A 20,920-nucleotide genomic window follows, 5' to 3' on the forward strand; every position below is an offset into this window, starting at 1 on the left:
TTTTATCTTTTTAACGTTGGATGCCACAGGTTTACAGCAAAGTAGCCCAGGTTTGCAGCAAAGTAGTGCCTGAAGCAGCATATAGCATACAAAAACAAAGTCAAACACTGATGAAAAAGAAAAGGCCATTGAAATATCAGGATATGGTCATGTGGAGAAAGCTTGCAGGCCATCACTGAAGGTAGGCCAGTGTGCATGCCTGTGTGACAGAGATTTAACTCACTGTCCAGTACTCTGTGTTGACAAGCCCCACCCCAGCTCCTCGATGGAGTTGAAGAAGATAGAAGAAGATGATATTGGATTTATATCCCGTCCTATACTTAGAATCTCCTCAGAGCGGTCACAATTTCCTTTACCTCCCCCCTCCCCCACAACAGACACCCTGTGAGGTGGGTGGGGCTGAGAGGGCTCTTCCAGAAGCTGCCCTTTCAAGGACAACTCCTACGCATGCTATGGCCGACCCAAGGCCTTTCCAGCAGCTGCAAGTGGAGGAGTGGGGAATCAAACCTGGTTCTCCCAGATAAGATTCCGCACACTTCACCACTATACCAAACTGGCTCTCCAAGCATCTGAGACTGGAAGTAATCAGGCCACAAGGAGAGCAGGAACCAACAGAAGGAAGGGGAGAGGTGTGCGGGGTGCGACAGGTAAGTGGAGGTTCTGCCTCAGCTGTAGGGAATGGTGGATAAAAGGGAGAGTGAAGAAGGTGGCGGGAGAGGTTGGGGTGATTAAGAAGACCAGGATAACTGAGCCACGCTGTAGGCTGAGTTGAAGATCTGTGGTCAGATGTACTTTTAACCTGTAGTGCAGCCACATATGAGCTACTTTGTGTGCTTCCTGACTCACATCCCCATGGCAAATCTTTCATAAATATTTACACCCGTCTGAAGTGAGGCGTGTTTTACCCACAGAAGAGATAATCTCCAGGTTGTGGGTGTGTGGCGCGATCACAGCAGAAACAGCCCTCAGGTGTGTGATTGAGATGTAATACATTCAGCAGACTAGAATCGGATAGTGTCTTTGGAGCATAAAAAAAGAATCGCCTTTGCACTTCACTGCTCTGGGAAATTTCCTGATTTCTTACTGAGAACCTGCAGAGTTTGTTTCACAGTGGCATTTGCAGAAATCTTGTATTTTGGTGTACGGAACGGGAAATGTGGTGATCTGTCCGCTCCCTGCAGGGCACTCAGAAAAGCTTTGTTGTTTTGTTTGAGGTGGGCTCTTTCTCTCTCTCTCTCTCTCTGGGCTGGAGGAAGTTACATCAGTATGCATAATGAAGCAAGGAGAGAGCAGTCCGGGGGCCGTTTGGAGGCAGTCTCTTTGGTCTGTTCTCACGGTCCGATAAGTGTGCAACTGGCAGTGCGGAAAGCGTCCGCAGAACATTTAAGGAGGGTGTAAAATCCACATGCAAAAGAGGGCGAAGGGAATCTGGCAGAGACGTCAAGTGAAATTATTAGAAGGGCATGGAGTTGAGTTACAGTCTGCATTGTCTTGACAAGGCTGATTTTATGGGCTACTTTTCTTTGTATTGAATTCGGCGGACGTGTCATTATGCATCACCAAGCTGCCGTCCCAAAGACAAGAGGTGATAATTATCTGAGCATAAAGGTATGTTGAATGCCGACACAATAATAAGAAAACAGAGTTAAAGAATGCCTTTTGATTTTTTTAAAAAAATCAATTAATTCCAATAATGCTTTATTATTATTATTACTTGTTTGCAAAAGTAGCTGTTTCATAGAACATTTATATGTTTCTTGTTGTGCACAAATAAATCATACTGCCCATCTTGAATAATGCTTCTGTATCAGTTTAAAGAGAGTGTTCATTTTGGTCGTGAATTACTATCATCACTAAATTGGAGGGAACCTGTTGCATTTGCTGGGATTGGCTCTCCCTTTTATTGCCTGCCCACTAACTTGGCATTGATTGATTAATAGGGTCTTCTAGCTTGTAGCTGGGCAAAATGAATTGCTGTAGTATATTGCGTGTTGTGGGAGACTTGGAATTTGTTCTCCTCAGAACATAGGCATCGGCTTTTATGGAAGAATGTCTCTTGGCTTGCAGTGAGGATTAGCTTAAAAAGATAGCCCTTTGTGAAGTGAAAAGATAGCTACAGAACTGCCTTTGTAATCTTATGCAAATTGTTAAAATGGTTTTGAGTTTGTCTTTTATTGACAGAGCTGAAACTTGGGATTTTTTTCCCTTTGGTTTTTTTGAAAATGTTATTTCCTGCAATGTTTCTACATCACGATGACAGCTTTTTGGATGCTTACGTTGGAATGAAAGTGCATTAAAGAAATCTGGACGAAAAGATAAGAAAACTTTGGAAGCGCACTTGCTGATAGTGAATCAGTTCCTTTCGAATAGGCCAAGCTCCGAGGAGGAGTTTTTGCTTCTAGAAAGCAAACCTCATTGTCTATAAAAGTCTGGTAAACGTACCAGAACAAGTTTGTGTGTTATAATAACGTAGGGCATCCCAAACAATTGAGCACTCCAACATTGATTCAAAGTCCAACTAATGTGTAATGCTGTTGGTGGAAAAGACTGCCTAGTCACAACCAATGTTCCCTCTATGCTGTGGAGTCTTGTGAGCAGAAAGTCTATTTTGTGAGCTACTAGCATTAAAGTTGTGAGCTACTGCATAGATTAGTTTGCTCTGGGGCCTTTTGTGAGCGAAGACAAAAATGTGTGAGCAAGAGGCTAACAAACTGTGGGCTAGCTCACACTCACTCAGCTTAGAGGGAACACTGGTCATAACCAATTTATGGTCACCCTATGTCTTCAAGGCAAGAGATGTTCAGAGGTGATTTGCCACTGCTGCCCCTGCATAACAACCATGGACTTCCTTCATGGTCTCCCCTCTGAGTACTCCTCTCCAAACCCTGCTTAGCTACTGAGACCTGATGAGAAGAAGAAGAAGAAGATGATATTGGATTTATATCCCGCCCTCCACTCCGAAGAGTCTCAGAGCGGCTCACAATCTCCTTTACCTTCCTCCCCCACAACAGACACCCTGTGAGGTGGGTGGGGCTGGAGAGGGCTCTCACAGCAGCTGCCCTTTCAAGGACAACCTCTGCCAGGGCTATGGCTGACCCAAGGCCATTCCAGCAGGTGCAAGTGGAGGAGTGGGGAATCAAACCCGGTTCTCCCAGATAAGAGTCCGCACACTTAACCACTACACCAAACTGGCTCTCAATGGACTGGTCAGAGCATCCAGGGCAGAGCAATACATATTAGAGTAGTGTAGATAGAGTCAGTGTTCCCTCTAAGCTGAGTTAGCATGAGCTAGCCCACAGATTTTTAGCCTCCAGCTCACACATTTTTTTGTCTTAGCTCAAGAAAATGGCCCCAGAGCACACTAATTTCTGCAGTAGCTCCCAACTTTAATGCTAGTAGCTCACAAAGTACAATTTTTGCTCACAAGACTCTGCAACTTAGAGGGAACATTGGATAGAGTTGAACATATTTGGTTGCCCAAGGACTTGGCTTGGACCTGGCTGTCAGGGAGGTGGTTCGCGGAAGGAATGCTAGCCCATTCCCCCCCTAAGAACATAAGAACATCAGAGGAGCCACGTTGTGTCAGGCCAATGGCCCATCCAGTCTGTGTCACACAGTGGCCAAAAGATCAGGTGCCATCAGGAGGTCCACCAATGGGGCCAGGACCCTAGAAGACCTCCCACTGTGCCCCTCCCCAAGCACCCCTGTACTTCTGTTGGCTAGAGACAGCTGAGCCCCCTGCAGAGTCTTTCCTCAGTGCTTCCAAAACACTGGTGTTGGTTGGTGTCAGGAATGCCAACCTGTAGCTGGCATCAGGCAGAAGACTGGGGGGTGGGGGACAGAGGGACACCCTCATGGCATCATTTCCAGGGTGAACCTGGAAGTGATGTCACACCACTCTAGGATTCAGTTGAAATTATGACAGCATCTGCTGAAGCGTAGAGTGGTGTGATATCACTTCCAGGTTTGCCCTGGAAATGACACCGTGCTGTTAAGATGATAGTGATTCCCTGCCACTTTCCCCTCCTGGCCTACTGAGGGGCAGTGGGAGCTGGCGGGGGGTCACTGGTGCGAGGCCTCCCACTAAAGCAACCCTAGTTGGTACTTTCCTGCAAGCCTTCACAGTGGATTTTTCTATCTAAAACTGAGAAAACCTGAAGAGGAATTTTTTTTCCAGGTTAAACAGCCAGTTAAACCAGCACTTATATTTGGGATCTTTGTATGACAAACAGAAACAAATAAGTAATACAACATAAGGGAGTGATATGTGGTGTGGAATTTAAATTTGAAAGTTGAATGTTCTTGGGAGGAAGTGACCTCACAGTTACAGGGGGAGTTGAACTTTGGCTCAGATTCCCAGGAACTGCCCCAGCCAACGTTGGCAACTCCCCACTGAGGAAAAATTACTTCATTCCCAGGCAGATAAGCAGGGCTACCATCGAAGTCTGTTTCAAATCCTTCTTTAGTTAATGGTGATCTAGGGTTGCCAACTCTGGGTTGCGAAATACCTGGAGATTTTGGGGGGGGGGGGTTGGGGAAGGGAGGGACATCTGCGGTTATAATGTCATAAAGTCCAACTATAATAGCGGGAGATTTCCTAGGGCCACCTGGAGTTTGGTAGGGTTTCCAAGTCCGACTCAAGAAATTTGGGGACTTTGGGGGTGGAGCTGGGAGCAAGGTCGTGACAAACACAATTGAACTCCAAAAGGAATTATGGCCATCACATTTACAGGGACCACACTCCTTTTAAATGCCTTCCTTCCATAGAGAGCCTGTTTGGTGTAGTGGTTAAGTGTGCGGACTCTTATCTGGGAGAACCGGGTTTGATTCCCCACTCCTCCACTTGCAGCTGCTGGAATGGCCTTGGCTCAGCCATAGCTCTTGCAGAGGTTGTCCTTGAAAGGGCAGCTGCTGGGAGAGCCCTCTTAGTCCCACCCACCTCACAGGGTGTCTGTTGTGGGGGGAGAAGACATAGGAGATTTAAGTTGCTCTGAGTCTCTGATTCAGGGAGAAGGGCGGGGTATAAATCTGCAATTCTTCTTCTTCATAGGAAATAATGGAGGATAGGGTCACTTTCTTCGGGGGCTCATAGAATTGGACCCCCTGGTTCAATCTTTTTTGAAAATTGGGGCATGTTTTGAGAAGAGGCTTAGTATGCTGTGCTGAAATTTAGATACCTTTACTTCAAAAACAGCCCCCCCCCCGATCCCCAGATATCCACAGATAAATTTTTCATTATACCCTTTGGGAATCAGTCTCCATAGGGCACAATGGAGTGCCCAGCAGCCATTCCTCCCCCCCCCCCCGCTTTCTGATGACCCTGAAGTGGGGGGGAGGGCTTCCAAACCAGGGGGTCCCCTTCCCCCGCCTGGGGATTGGCAACCCTAGCTCAGTCTGGCAACCTCATAGTAATCCTCTAGTCAAGTGCTTTGTATCTAGCCATATATGACCTGTTCAATTTCAGGCAATACTTGGTAAAAACTTGGAAAGTGAGGAAAGATAGTGCTTAATAGTATTTCTTGTGCTCAAGGGAACTGGATTTTAACTAGATATTTGGTGTAGTGGTTTAGAGTGCCGGGCTAGTATCCCAGTTTCGAATTCTCACTTGTGTTACAGAATCACACTGGATAACCTTGGGCCATTCCTGCTTTCACAGCCTCACCTACCTCACAGGGTTGCTGTGAGGATAGGATGGAGGAGAGGAGAATGATGTAAACTGCTTTGGGTCCCCATTGGGACAAAGGTGGGGTATAAATGAATGAAATAAACACATCTCATTGATTAGCAGAACGTGAATGCATTACGCCATATAAGCAGGGCTTTTTTTTGAGCCGGAACGCAGCTCCAGCTGGCTTGGTGCCAGGGGCTGTGGCCTAATATGCAAATGAGGTCCTGCTGAGCTTTTTCTACAAAAAGCCCTGTGCGAAACAATGGTGATGTCAGGGGGTGTGGCCTAATATGCAAATGAGTCCCTGCTGGACTTTTTCTACAAAGAAAGCCGTGCATATGAGCAAATGTATGCATATATTCTTAACCCAAGAGCCACATAGAATAAATGTCAGATGTTTGGGAGCCACAAGATAGGAAGGAAGGGAAGGAGGGAGGAAAATAGATGGGGGAGGGAGAGGTAGAAAGAAAACAACTTCAACTTTAAATGCATTTCCAAGCCTCTGGCTGACTTGGCTTGGAGAATGCATTTAATGAGAGAAATATCTTTTCTGAGCCAATGAGACGGTGGGAGTTTCAAGAGCCACACAATATATGTGAAAGAGCCACGTGTGGCTCCTGAGCCACAGTTTGGCCACTCCTGGCTTAATCTGTTCTTAGGTAGGCAATTAAAGCCTGCCTTGCTGGATCTGAGTCCAACAGTACCTTAGAGACCAACAGGAGTTTCAGGGCAGAAGCATTCGAAGTCAACGCTCCCTTCTTCGATAGCCTGTCTGCTGTCTCGTCCTTTATCTTGCTAGATGCCCTCAGAAGCAGGGTGTGCATGGGACGGCCTCCTCCTTGTGGCCCACTGTTATCATATCTGGGACTATACTGAGGGCCTTTCCCCTACTCCAAGGGTTAAAGGTGAATATTTTCAATTGAGGAACAGAGCTATAGCTAGAAGTAAACTGCCTCTGAAGGTGAAGTTTCCATTCAGCTATCTTGGCTAATAGTCTTGCTATAGAGTTGGCATTGCCTTTACATGAAATTGTGTGTGGTTCTCCTCAACCACCCCCAGCAATAGGGAATGCGTAAAATAGGGTTGTGTTGACAAAGCAGCCTTTCTTTAGCCAATGAATATTATAACACAGTGTTACAACAATGGCAATAAATTCGTACTGATCTGGGCAGCCATGACGGATGGTTGCAGCTAAGTAGAAATGGAAACAAATGCACGCAAGTAAGGTTATGCACACTGGAAGAAAGATGCATTACTTTAAATACATGCTGATGGCGTCTGAACTGTCTGAGAATAAGAAGGAAAAAGATCTTGGTTGCTATGGCTAGTTCAATGAGAATGGTGGCTTAGTGTGTGGCAGTAGTGAAAATGGCAAACTCAGTTAGGGTTGCCAGCTCCATGCTGGGAAATCCCTGGAGATTTGGGGGTGGAGCTGGGGAGGTTCTTCAACGAGTTAGAATGCCACAGAGTCCACCCTCCAAAGCAGCCATTTTCTCCCGGTGAACTAGGGCTGCCAAGTTCCTGGCGGGAGCAGGGGATCCCCTGGTTTGGCAGGCCCCAACCCGCTGGCAGGAAGGAGGCCGCTGGGGGGGATCCCTGCCCCCCAAAGAGTCCCATTGCCACACAGTGTGTGTGCGGCGCCTGGAAGTGATGTATTTCACCAGACATGTGCGGGGACGCTCTAGGAATTTGTGGGAAACTCTATGATTTTGTGCTGGGACGCTCTAGCAATTAGGGGGGGGAACTCTACGGTACCACAGAGTTTCCCCAAATCGCTAGAGCATCCCTGTACAAAAACCATAGAGTTTCCCACAAATTCCTAGAGTGTCCCTGTGCGACGTTCCCAGTGTGATACATCTCTTCCGGATGACATCATCGTGCCATGGGCACTCCACTTGTGCAATAAAAGTCTCCTGCTTGCAGCTGCGGGGGACTTGGCAACCCAACGGGGAACTGGGCTCTGTAGCCTCTGTAGTTGTAATTTTGGGAGATCTCCAGGCCCCACCTGGCCATTGACAACCCTAAACTTGAGGATTATTTACATGCTTACGCAATGTACTTAGATGATTTGTCCTGTAGCTTTCTCCCTGAGGAAGCTGACATTGTTCTCCTTTCCTTCATTGTATCCTCACAACTCTGTGAAATAGGTTAGGCTGAGATTGTGTGACTCGCCCAAGATTATCCAGCAAGCTTCCTTAGGAGTAGGAACTTGAACTGAGGTCTCCCAGATATTAGTCTGAAACTTCAACCATTATGTTATCCGTGGATATACTAGAGTTGCCAGCTCCCCCTGACCACTAGTGGGGGATGGGGGATAGGGTTGCCAGATCCAGTTTGGGAAACTCTTGGGGATTTGGGGATGGGGCCTCGGGAGGGCAGGGACCTCAGTGAGGTACAATGCCATAGAGTCCACCCTCCAGAGCATCCATTTTCTCCAGAAGAACTGATCTCTGTATTCTGAGGGACTCCCATCTGGAGACTGGGATATAGTGATGGTCACAAGCAAAGATGGCTTGGAAAGAGAATTAGATTCACCAGCATCTGTGAATGGTAGTCTCACCTATGTTCAGTTATAGCTTGTTATCCCTCAGCTACCTGGCAGACAGGCACTGTAGGACACAAAGCTGGCAATGCTTTCCCCTAGGAATCTGCAAAAGGAGAGATGTTCATGGAAAATTATGGCCACCCCCTCCTTCCAGTTTGGGGTTGATGAAAGTGTATATACCTTCAACTGGAGTTATTTGAAACAGGTCCAGAAGGAAAGAAAGTGTCGTGTGCGTTTATTGCAGGGCAATAGTTGATCATTTTTGGCCAGCTTTTATGAGGAGAGAATTCCTTTGGGAGGGGCTGCAGCTCAGTGGTACAGCGTCTGCTTAGCATGCAAAAAGTCCCAGGTTCAATTCCAGCATCTCCAGTAAAAAGAACCAGGCAGGAGGTGATGTGAAAGACTTCTGCCTGAGACCCTGGAGAGCCACTCTCCAGTAGACAGTGCTGACTTTGATGGACTTATGGGCTGATTCAATATCAGGAGGTTCATGGGTTCCTTCCAAAAAAGGGAATCTTTTGTAAATAGGAAAAAAATAAAAATACTATATCGTATTTGTGGGTGGATTGCCTAGTAACTCAGGGCTTTTTTTTGTAGCAGGAACTCCTTTGCATATTAGGCCATATACCCCTGATGTAGCCAATCCTCCAAGAGCTTAGAGGGCTCTTAGTACAGAGCCTTCTGTAAGCTCCAGGAGGATTGGCTACATCAGGGGTGTGTGGCCTAATATGCAAAGGAGTTCCTGCTACAAAAAAAGCCCTGGATTTTATTTGTGGTCTCTTTTGTAGGTATTTAATGAGGTTGATTTGTATACTACCAGTGCACTGGCAGATAATTAAACCCCTTGCTCTTATCACAAATTCAGCTTACATGTGTGTGTCTGTATGTGTTTGTGTGTGTATACAAGAATAATGTTGTATTTGCCTGCGATGCACTTGTTTGTTTTGCTTTGTTTGTCTGTTTGTTCACCAGCTTATTTACGTACTGCTTATCTTCTTGAACCTCATGGCACAGAGTGGTAAGCTGCTGTACTGCAGTCCAAGCTCTGCTCACGACCTTGAGTTTGATCCTGGCGGAAGCTGGGTTCAGGTAGCCAGCTCAAGGTTGACTCAGCCTTGCATCCTTCTGAGGTCGGTAAAATGAATACCTGGATTGCTGGGGGTAAAGTGTAGATGACTGGGATAGGCAATGGCAGAGCAATGGCAAAAAAGGCTGAAACAATGGTGATGTCAGGGGTGTGGCCTAATATGCAAATAAGTTCCTGATGGCCTATTTCAACTGCTGAAGAGAATTCTGGCCATTATTTTTAAGGGTTATCTGAAAGAAGAAGAAGATGATGATATTGGATTTATATCCCGCCCTCCACTCCGAAGAGTCTCAGAGCGGCTCACAATCTCCTTTCCCTTCCTTCCCCACAACAGACACCCTGTGAGGTGGGTGGGGCTGAGAGAGCTCTCACAGCAGCTGCCCTTTCAAGGACAACCTCTGCCAGGGCTATGGCTGACCCAAGGCCATGCTAGCAGGTGCAAGTGGAGGAGTGGGGAATCAAACCCGGTTCTCCCAGATAAGAGTCCGCACACTTAACCACTATACCAAACTGGCTCCCAAAGTGGGGGGAGGGAAGGAAACATCAACTGGGCACTCCATTATATCCTATGGAGAATCAATCTGTGGGTATCTGGGGCTTGGCCCTCTTTTTTGACATAGAGGCACCAAATTTTCAGCATAGCATCTGATGCTTCTCCTCAACCCCCCCACCCCCAAGCTTCAAAAAGATTGGACCAGTATGTCCAGTTCTGTGAACCCCAGAAGAAGGTGCCCCTATCATAACCCTGAAGTGGGGGGAGGATCTCCAAACCAAGGGATCCTCTGCCCCCAACTGGAGATCAGCATCCCTAATTCCTGGGACTTTCCAAATGCCAATCAGAGGCCGAGCTCCTCTCCCAACATTCCACGTTGTGCAAGATTTTTAATGTGTCTTGTTTTCACACAGAACAGAAGCTGGGCGTACATTTGGACAGTCTAATTGGCATATCTTTTTTTTTTTTTAAAGGACACCTTAAAGTAGTGCAGAAAGCATAGCCAAGCAAAGCTAAATGGACTTTCATACCTAGGGTGTGAGGGAAGGGATTTCTGCATTGTGTTTTGGGTTGGGAAATTGAAGGCGTCAAGTGATTTGTTCCATTTGGCTCAAGAAAGTGGTCCTTCCTTCAGAATGCAAGATGCCTTTGAAGACAACTGATTTGGTGCTTTTTCCTGAAGATTTGAATAAATGATTGTGATGCCAGCAGAAAAAAAAGAGAGGCTAATTTACTGGTGTTTTCCTTGCCATGTATAGCCTATCACAGTTTTAGGATCGCTAGTGATTCAAGAGGAGCAGCTCTCCCCCTCCTGAACCCACTGTAGATAAGCAGAAACATATAATATGTGTTTATGACAGAAGTGAAAAAGTTTTAAAGCTGGCAAAATCTGTGACCTGCCATGCTGAATGCAGCTCACTAACCAGGTACAGAGTCTATGCAGCGGGGTGGGGGTGGGGTGTCACCGATCCATGGGCCAGGGAGTTGATGAGCTCATGGCAGACCACATGGCCACGGAGGTGGGCAAGTTGTGCCGTCTGGCATGTTGATAACATGGAATTCAAACATATCCGGTGCTTGTTGCTAGCATATGCTCTATCTTTCCTCTGGCTGTCATTGCTAAATAAGCTGTCCTTATCATTTTAAAATCAGATTTGTGTCTCTTTTCCTGGCAAAACTTTGGGAGTGAGCACACATGTGCCAACATTTCTGAACACCATTTTTTTTTTTTGGAAAATTTCACTTGTGGAGCAATTTAGGGCCTGAAAATAGTAAACAGGACAAGGACTGGGTGTCTTTTTCCCTGGCTAGTCTCTTCTCTCAGTTATTCTCCTGAAAAAGCTTTTCTAAAACAAAGCTAGCCCTGGGGCTTTGATGTGTGTGGCTCGTGTGTGATGTGTAGCTAGCCCAGGGCTGTGGCTTCCGTGGAAGTCCCGATGGGTTCCTATCCAGGCACTGAGATCCACACCTGTATAGTGTCAATAGCAGGGCTTTTTAAAGTCGGAAAAGCCCAGCAGGAACTCGTTTGAATATTAGGCTGCACACCCCTGACACCAAGCCAGCCAGAACTGCATTCCTGTGCGTTTCTGCTCAAAAAAAGCCCTGGTCAGAACTACAGCTTATGGGTGCTTTCATAGAATCAGAGTTAGAAGGGGTCTCCTGGTCATCTAGTCCAGCCCCCTGCACAATGCAGGAAACTCACAAATACCTCCCCCTAAATTCACAGGATCCTCATTGCTGTCAGATGGCCATCTAGCCTCTGTTTAAAAACCTCCAAGGAAGGAGAGCCCACCACCTCCTGAGGAAGCCTGTTCCACTGAGAAAGCGCTCTAACGGTCAGGAAGTTCTTCCTAATATCAAACTGGAAACTCTTCTGATTTAATTTCAACCCACTTATTCTGATCCTGCCTTCTGGGGCCACAGAAAACAATTCCACACCATCCTCTATATCAGGGGTGGCCAACGGTAGCTCTTCAGATGTTTTTTGCCTACAACTCCCATCAGCCCCAGCCATTGGCCATGCTGGCTGGGGCTGATGGGAGTTGTTGGCAAAAAAACATCTGGAGAGCTACCGTTGGCCACCTCTGCTCTATATGACAGCCCTTCAAGGACTTGAAGATGGTGATCATATCACAACCTCACACAGGCTCTCAACCTCACACAGTGACTGTTTGCAAGTGGATTTTGCTATTGTTATATAGTAAAAATCCAGTTGCAAAGAGTGTTATTTAGTGTGTGTGAACTCAGCCAGTGTTCACTGTTAGTGCTGCTAGCCTCCAACTGTAACCGGAGATCTCCTGGGATTACAAATGATCTCCAGGCGGCAGGGATCAGTTCACCTGGAAAAGTGGCTGCTTTGGAAGATGGACTCCGTGCCCCACTGAAGTCCCTCTTATCCCTAAACTTTGCCCTCTCCAAACTCCACCACAGAAGTCTTCAGGATTTCCACAGCCCAGAGCTGGCCATTCTGCAAGGACACAGAAGTAGCAAAAATGATTTATCAGGATGATTTCAGCACGTTTGAGTAATCCCAACCTTACTCATTACTGAAACAGTTAAGTTTACTAATTTCACCTCCTTGTCCGACTGGTGCACTCAACAGGGTGGAAAAAAGGGTTTTAGCACTCCTCTTGTGGAGATCGCTGATATCCCTGCAGGAGTTCATCGTCTAGATGAAAACAGCTGGCTGCTTGGTCTTAATTTTGTTTCCAGAAGGATCTTCTTTTAAACCAAAGCTGTCAATCAGAAGTGGCAGCTCAGTGTGGAAAGGGAGGCCTGGCTCAAAGAAATGACTTAAAACCCACGAAAGCTCAAGTTTAGCCTTCAGGGCTAGAAAGAAAAGCTGTTTTTGGGAGGCCAGGTTTTTGTGGCAGCGCCGAGAAAAAAGAGCGGGGGAGAGGCGTACCGGTTTTTGTCTCTCCACAGCACCTGCCAGCTGGCCTCATACCTACATGCTCTGACAAGTTGAACTATGAAGTTGGTGTTAGTTTGCCCCTTTAATCCACCTTGTCTCTATCCCACCCCCCCATTTTTCACATGGATGACCCTCATCCTGCACCCACTTGCCCTGAAGCTGCAAATGCATTTGAAGTGTTTGGTGTTCCATATGCAGCACCAGCTCCTTCTAAATAATTGTTGTTGAGTTTCATTAATTCAAAGAACTGGGATTTAATCTGAGGCATCTTTACTGCATTCACTTCTCTGTGAAACTTTCAGAGATATCATGCGTGCAGTAATGCTGTTCCTCACTGAAAAAAATTATCACAGGAAATTGAAAAGATTAGGACAGCTAGATTTGAGTCCAGTAGCTCCTTCGAGACCAACAAGATTATGGGAGGAATAAGCTTCTGAGAGTCAAGTTCTCTTCAGACGCAGGGAGCTTTACATTATGCCCCCCCCTCATTTGTTGTTGGTCTCTAAAGGGCTACTGGACTTGCATCTAGTTCTTCTACTGCAGACGAGTGTTCCCTCTAAGCTGAGTTAGCGTGAGCTAGCTCACAGATTTTTAGCCTCCAGCTCACACATTTGTGTCTTAGCTCAGGAAGGATGACCCCAGAGAGCACAGTAATTTATGCAGGAGCTCACAACTTTAATGCCAGGAGCTCACAAAGTAGAGTTTTTGCTCACAAGACTGCAGTTTAGAGGGAACATTGCTGCAGACCAACACACAGGACTGGCAAAAGCTGCATGGAAGGGAAATCAGGTGACAGTGCTTTTTAAGGTGAGTTCCCCCGATGTAAGTCCAGTTGTATACATGTGACTCGGCCGAAGCCAAGCAGGAACTCATTTGCATCTTAGACCACGCCCTCTGATGTCACCATTGCTGCGCACAGGTCTTTTTTGTGGGAAAAGCCCAGCAGAACTTCATTTGCGTAGTAGGCCGCACCCCCTGACACCAAGCCAGCCGAAACTGCGTTCCTGTGTGTTCCTGCTCAAAGAAAGCCCTGGATTCAACACAGGTTGGGTTGCATTGTGTAGTCACGAATGCTGATACCAGCCGGAGCTAGAATACTTCACCGGAGATCCCCAACATGGGGCCTTGGGTGTCAAGAGTGCCCCCCCCCAACACCTTTCCTGGCTCTCACCAAGTGATTTTTAAAAAGTAGGGTCAGGTGGGACTTCTGCAAAATCTCTTTGGCTGTTCAGATGAAAACAGCATGGTTGTGGCAGCAGCTGCCACCACAGTTCTGGTTGTGTTCTCTCACACACTCCTCTTTTCCCGTGTACTTTTAACTCATCTTTTGTCTCTTGCACTTGGACTTCCTCTGTGTGTGTGGCTTTCCATGGCCACCACCCTGTATCAGAATTCCAAAACTGCCCACAGACTCAGAAATGTTGGGGACTCCTGACTTAACCCATAGATACCAAGAAGAGGTTTTGTCATTGTTGTTGTTTCTTTTACTCTGTTGGAACCTTTTTTATCATCTGCTACCAAAATGTTAGGAAATACATGTTAACTTCAGAGGTTTGGAGTGGCAGTAATTGGAGTCGAGGCTTAAGCTTAGCAAAAGAAATAAAGTTTACTAGAAAACATCAGGATAGGGTACTTGGGATAAAACAGAAAAACAATCTAGCTTACCAGCTAGTCTATCTATGTCAGATCTACATGGCGACGTTCTTTGTCTCAACTGTTCTTCTCCCCAAAAAGCATTTCGCCAGGAAGAAGAGCAATAAAACTTGCATACAAGATCAAAGCATTTCACACCTAACATCCTCTCTGACCAATGTTGTGTTCACATCTTTCGTGGGCAAAGTAAGAACCATCCCACAATTGAGTTTAGGTCACAATACATCACTTCCTCTATCAGGTAAACAAACAGTTAACTATATAATGGCTGGAATGTACAATAGCTTGCATTCCAACAAGTTGCCAAGTTCAAAATAGCACTTTATGTTTTATGACAAGGTGGAGTGATCAAGCAATTCATAAAGTGTCATGGATGGAAACTGGTAGAGGTGGAACAGGATTTGTCTGAAACCGCTCCCTCGAGTTCTTGCAACTGCGAAGTGCAGCTGGTTCTGTTAGTGCAGGCCCAACAACACCTTTCCTGGTGTCACATCTTTCGGGGCAGTGGCGGGGGCCAATTGGGACTCCTGCCTGATAGGACTTATGGTTAGCTGTGCAAATTAAAATAACATTGATTTGACGGCCGGTCCCACTGCAGCGGTATTTTATTTTCTCTCTCATTGTTCTTTCACAGTGAATTTCTTAAAAGTGCTCCTCTTTCCCCCTGCACTTGGACTTCCTTTGGGTGTGGCTCTGCGCCCCCCCCCCCCTGTGGCAGCCATTTTGTGGCTGCGCCCACTGCCTTGTGTCAGAATTCCCAGGGTGCTCCAAAATGTTGGGGGCCCCTGAATGAGGAGCGCTACTGTAAGCACTGTGAGCTGTTTTTATGCAAGGCATCAAAGCTCTTTGCGGGCACAGCCCCCCGCTGATGATGGTGGCCCAGAGAGACTCATTCATATACTACACCCCCATTCACATGAAGCTGCTTTATACTGACTCAAATCCCTGTTCCATCAAGGTCAGCGTTGTCTACTCAGACTGGCAGCTGCTCTCTAGGGTCTCAGGCAGAAGATCCAATCAGTCAGTCCTAAGGGAAATCAACCCAGACTGTTCCCTGGAAGGTCACATGCCGAAGCTGAAGCTCCAATACTCTGGCCCCCAAATGAGAAGGGAGCACTCCCTGGAGAAGTCCCTGATGCCGGGAAAGACAGAAGCCAAAAAAAGAAGGGGATGGCAAAAGATGCGATGGCTGGACAGTGTTACTGATATGACTAACTAGAATTTGAGCAGACTTCGGAGGATGGTGGAAGACAGGAGGGCCTGGCGTGACTTGGTCCATGGGGTCGCAAAGAGTCGGAGTCGACTGTGTGACTGAACAAGAACGCTACTTTGATTCCTTTGACTGGAGATGCCAGGGATTGAACCTGGGACCTTCTGCGTTCCTAGCAGATGCTCTGCCACTGAGCCACAGCCCCTCATGTCAGCATTGTGGTCATGATTCAGAGTTGTTGAAGATCAAGTCAAAGGTACATTTACTGATTCTTCCCCATTAAAAAAAGTATCCAAGAGAAAGTGCTCCTTCTGCTAACACACGTCAGTTTTTGCAGGGTTATGATTTGCAGAAAACTCCCCCACAAAGTATCCAAGAAGTGCTTTGGTTTTGAGTAAGACGACTTCCTTTATTATCTACAAGGTCTTTATAGTCTGGATCAGTATAAACAAACAGGAGCTCTTGGCATCAGCCAACTCAACTTGTTCTCTAGAGATAAAGCCCACATCCTCTTTGGAAATCCCCAGGCATGCTGAAGCATTTTCCCCCCTCCAAGTAAAGAGAGGAGTTTTTGAAGTTTTTATGAATACTCATCTGGCTCACCAAATAAAGAGAACCAGTAGTGTTGCCAACCTCCAGTTGGTGGCTGGAGATCTGGGATTTCAACTGATCTCCAAGTGACAAATCAGTTCACTTGGTGAACATGGTTGCCTTGAAAGGTTGTTATACCCCGCTTAAATCCCTCCCCAAACCCCATCATGCCCCACCCCCCAATTCCCATAAATTTCCCAACATGGAACTAGTAACTCTAAAAACCAGTGACAACAGCATAGTACTCATGGATGCAATCATGGTATGGGGTTACTACATAGTATCGGGTGGAATTCTAGCAGGGGCTCCTTTGCATGTTAGGCCACACACCCCTGATGTAGCCAGTCCTCCAAGAGCTTAAGCAGGTGCTCCTTTGCATATTAGACCACACACCCCTGATGTAGCCAATCCTCTTGGAACTTACAGGGTTCTTCTTACATGGTCTACTATAGGCTCTTGGAGGATTGGCTACATCAGGGGTGTGTGGTCTAATATGCAAAGGAGTTCCTGCTACAAAAAAAGCCATGCTGGGCTCCATTTAAGGTTCAAAGCCCTCCATGGCCTTGACGCCTCTTTTTTTCAGGACCCCCCCCCCACCATGACAACTTCAGTCAGCAGGGGCAAAATCGACGATTGTTGGTATATGTGATTTGTCTGCTGTAGTTCCTGCTTTATAGAATGGTCTGCCTGAGGTGGTCAGAAAAGCTCCCGCAGTCCTGGCTCCACACAAACTATGCAAAACTGAACTCTCCAAGAGGACTTTTCTGTGCAGGTATTTATTGGGGTTGCACTGTACAAAACAGTTTTACAGACTTGGGGTGCGGTCACACTCACCATTAAATCCATCTGCAACGCACCTGTATTATAATCTGCACAACCAATTTTCCGATCAGACAACAGCCAGGCTCCTGTTCTATCCCATGTGGGTCCCGTCGCTGGTTGATCAGATTGCTCTACCGGACCTCGTTTCATGAGACGTCAATCTGCATTAGCGCAGGCGCAGTGATGCCCACTATCTGCAGCGCGTCGCTTTTAAATGGGTCAGATCACTAAAGTTTTGCTAGTCCGTTGGCACTACTTTTCCAGCACGAGCACTACGCGTGCAGAAAAGAACCCAGGAATTCAAATCAGTTCACATCTAGTTCACATCTACTTTCAAAAGTGATTTTTGTTTCCGGACATAAGGGTGGGTAAACGATTTATCGAGCCAACATTCGCTCGCTCATTCAGTGGCGCAGTGATATCACTTGCAGGGGCTTTGGGAGGGAAGCGATGGTGCGCTTCCGACGAGTCGCCAACGATGGAGCGTTCAAACAGAGAAACTCCGCTCAGGAACCGTCAGAAGGATTTTGTTCCTGATTTAAAGCAGTATCAAATTAGTCTGCGCCCCAGTCGTCTCAACGCGGGACTCGAACGAGCTAACCACCATTCGCAGATGCTGACGTTTGGACAACTGCTTAAAATCCGACATGCTTCCGGACTCCACTCATGCTCGTAGCGGGATTTTATGAACGTCTGACCTCACCCTTGCTTGGCTAATATGATGAGGGACAGTGGTCTATACTGAATAGCTTATTTTAAGTAGGATCCTATTTATGTATTTTCTGTACTACTGCATGCGTCACAGAATGTGCCACAGTGGGAGGTTCTGGAGCTCTGGCCCCTCTGGTAGACCTGTTGAGGCACCTGGGTTTTGGCCAGTGTATGACACAGAGTGTTGGACTGGATGGACCACTGGCCTGATCCAGCATGGCTTCTCTTATGCCTGGGGGCAGTGATACTCTGTATTCTTGGTGCTTGGGGGGCCACAGTGCGAGGGCTTCTGGAGTTCTGGCCCTGTTGGTGGAACTCCTGATGGCCCCTGGGTTTTGTTCCCTGTGTGACACAAAATGTTGGACTGGATGGGCCATTGGCCAATTACAACATGGCTTCTCTTATGTTCTTATACTTGGGCAATGATGCTCTGTGTTCTTGGTGGTTGGGGGGCAACAGTGGGAGGGCTCCTGGAGTTCTGGCCCCAGTGGTGGACTTTTTGATGGCTTGTGGGATTTCGCCACTGTGTGATACAGCATGTTGGACTGGATGAGCCACTGGCTTGATCTAGCATTTCTCTTGTGTTCTTATGCCTGGGGCACTGTCTTCTTTATGTTTTGGGGGCAACAGTGGGAGGGTTTCTGGTGTTCTGGCCCTGCTGGTGGACCCCCTGATGGCCCCTGGGTTTTTTTGGCCACTGTGTGACACAGAGTGTTGGACTGGATGGGCCATTGGCTTGATCCAACATGGCTTCTCTTATGTTCTTATGTGACACAGAGTGTTGGACTGGATGGGCCATTGGCCTGATCTAACATGGCTTCTCTTATGTTCTTATGTGACACAGAGTGTTGGACTGGATGGGCCATTGGCCTGATCCAACAGGGCTTCTCTTATGTTCTTATGTGACACAGAGTGTTGGACTGGATGGGCCATTGGCCTGATCCAACAGGGCTTCTCTTATGTTCTTATGTGACACAGAGTGTTGGACTGGATGGGCCATTGGCCTGATCTAACATGGCTTCTCTTATGTTCTAAAGGAAAGAATAATGATAAAAAGGCTGGATCAAACACAGCAGTAGGATGGCAAGTAAATGCAGAGGTGTTTTGGCAGAAGCCTTCATTCCAGGCTTTGGTTTTGTGGAATCTGTCTCCTCCATAAGGGAGATATTGGCACACCACCTGCAGACAAGCAGACAAACAAAACCTAGCCATGCTAAATACAGATTTCTTTGGACATGTCATCCTGTTCTGAAATAATTGATGAGAGCGGAGCCAAGAGGCGAGTCACCAAAGCTGGTCTCTGGTTTTCAAGGAAACACCTGGACAAGCTGGACTTTGCTTTAGCCGGCGTCATGAACAACACAGGCTTAGAAGTAATATTCAGGGAGAGGGAAAACATACAGAAAGCACTATATTTATCTCACCGTCATTATCAGGGACTTCCCGAGTCTTTACAGTTAGATCCTGAATGTTGGTAGGGAAGCTGAGAGGACAAAGCTGCTTTGGCACTAAAATATTCAGGGCTGAGGGGTATGAGATCTCTCTGAATTGTAGTGATCATGTTCAGCCCAGTCTTCTGCTTCCAGTCCTCTCCCTCTATTCTGTCCCTGTTGGGTCCTGAAGAGGGATTCTGCAGCCTACCTTGGGCCCAGGCATCTGGTGGCAGTCTGGGAGGTAATGACATACACCCCTCTCCCATGAAGCCCTCCTGCTAATCTGGAACCCTGAACAGCTGCTTGGGAGCTGAACCAGCCCTGGCATTGTAGTCTCACCCTGCCAACAAGCCCTTAACACAGGGGTCCCCAACCCTTTCCAGCCAGTTTGGTGTAGTGGTTAAGTGCGGGGACTCTTATCTGGGAGAACCAGGTTTGATTCCCCACTCCTCCACTTGCAGCTGCTGGAATGGCCTTGGGTCAGCCGTAGCTCTAGCAGAGTTGTCCTTGAAAGGGCAGCTGCTGTGAGAACTCTCTCAGCCCCACCCACCTCACAGGGTGTCTGTTGTGGGGGAAGGAGATAAAGGAGATGGTAAGCCTCTCTGAGACTCTGATTCAGAGAGAAGGGCGGGGTAAAAATCTTTCTTCTTCTCCTCTTCCTCCTTTTAACTGGAGATGCCAGGGATTGAATCTGAGACTTTCTGCATGCCAAGCAGACGCTGTACTACTGAATAATCAGAGTCAACAGCCCATCCAGTCTGGTCTGTCTCCCTGCTGTATGCATACTAGGAATGTGCAAAACCCCCTCCCAAACCCTGGTATTTTTTGGTTCGGGTTTATTGGACACCCCCCCCCCCCAAAAAAAAAAAATCAGGATTTCTGAAAAACCCTGGATTCCAATACTGATGCAGTATTCAGGTCTGGGATTTTTCAGAAATCCTGAATTGTTCAGGTCCAATAGACCCAAGAAGAAAAACACTGGCTAAAAGCCAGTGCAAAGCTGAGCCAGTGAGGAACGATCTGCCCCCCCCCCCTCCAGTGGGCACAGCTGATCCTGGCTTGGCTTGCTTCTCCCAACGTCTAGTTTAAAACTGGGCTGCAGGAGAAGTGAGGCCCAAGAGCTGCTGTGCTGCTGAGGCAATGTGCTGCATGCGGCACGAAAGATCCTGGTTGGGCTCGCTTCTCCTGCAGTGTGGTTTAAACCCAGCTGCAGGAGAAGCCAGCGCAAAGCCCAGCCTGCGGGGAGCAGTCTGTTCCTGGTGGCACAGCAGATCCTAGGGCTGGCTTCTTCTGCAGCCTGGTTTAAACTGAGAAATCAGCCCCAAGCCAAGCTAGCAGGAACAATTTGATCCCCACCAGCACAACTGACCCTTGGGCTGTCTTCTGCAGTCCCTTTAAACTTTAAAGGGACTGCAGTTGAAGCCCAACAAACAGTAGAGGGGCAGGAGCAATGTGCTCCAGAGTCCCTGCTGTTTTTGAATCTGCCTGGGAATACCCAAATAGATCTGGAATTTTTTTTTAAACTCAGATACATTTGGGATGCCAAAATCTACCCTCCCCCCAAAAAATACTTGTATTTTTTGCGTAGATTTGTGGCTCAGATGGACCTGAATGCACACCCCTAATGCATACTTAGTGCCTTACATTTAGACCAATCTGTATGAGCACTATGTCTGAGGAAGTGTGCATGCACACAAAAGTTCACACTTCGAATAAAACTTTGTGTCAGGTGTACTTCGCAGCAGTGGTGTCATGTGCTATAGTGATTTCCTTATGGGTGTTGCCATTGCTTA

General features: G+C 47.2%; 1 protein-coding gene across 1 annotated transcript in view; it reads left to right on the forward strand.

Annotated features, from left to right (window-relative positions):
- Positions 1 to 1,252: 1,252 nt before the first annotated feature.
- PLEKHG4B (pleckstrin homology and RhoGEF domain containing G4B) overlaps positions 1,253 to 20,920 on the forward strand; it is a 137,212-nt gene continuing 117,544 nt past the window's right edge. Inside the window, exon 1 of the mRNA XM_060247742.1 lies at positions 1,253 to 1,608. Within this exon, the coding sequence (XP_060103725.1) occupies positions 1,552 to 1,608 (57 nt within the window). The 5' untranslated portion in view covers positions 1,253 to 1,551. The remainder of the gene's footprint in view (positions 1,609 to 20,920) is intronic.

This window comes from Heteronotia binoei, chromosome 10, assembly GCF_032191835.1.
Source record: "Heteronotia binoei isolate CCM8104 ecotype False Entrance Well chromosome 10, APGP_CSIRO_Hbin_v1, whole genome shotgun sequence".
Classification (NCBI taxonomy): domain Eukaryota; kingdom Metazoa; phylum Chordata; class Lepidosauria; order Squamata; family Gekkonidae; genus Heteronotia; species Heteronotia binoei.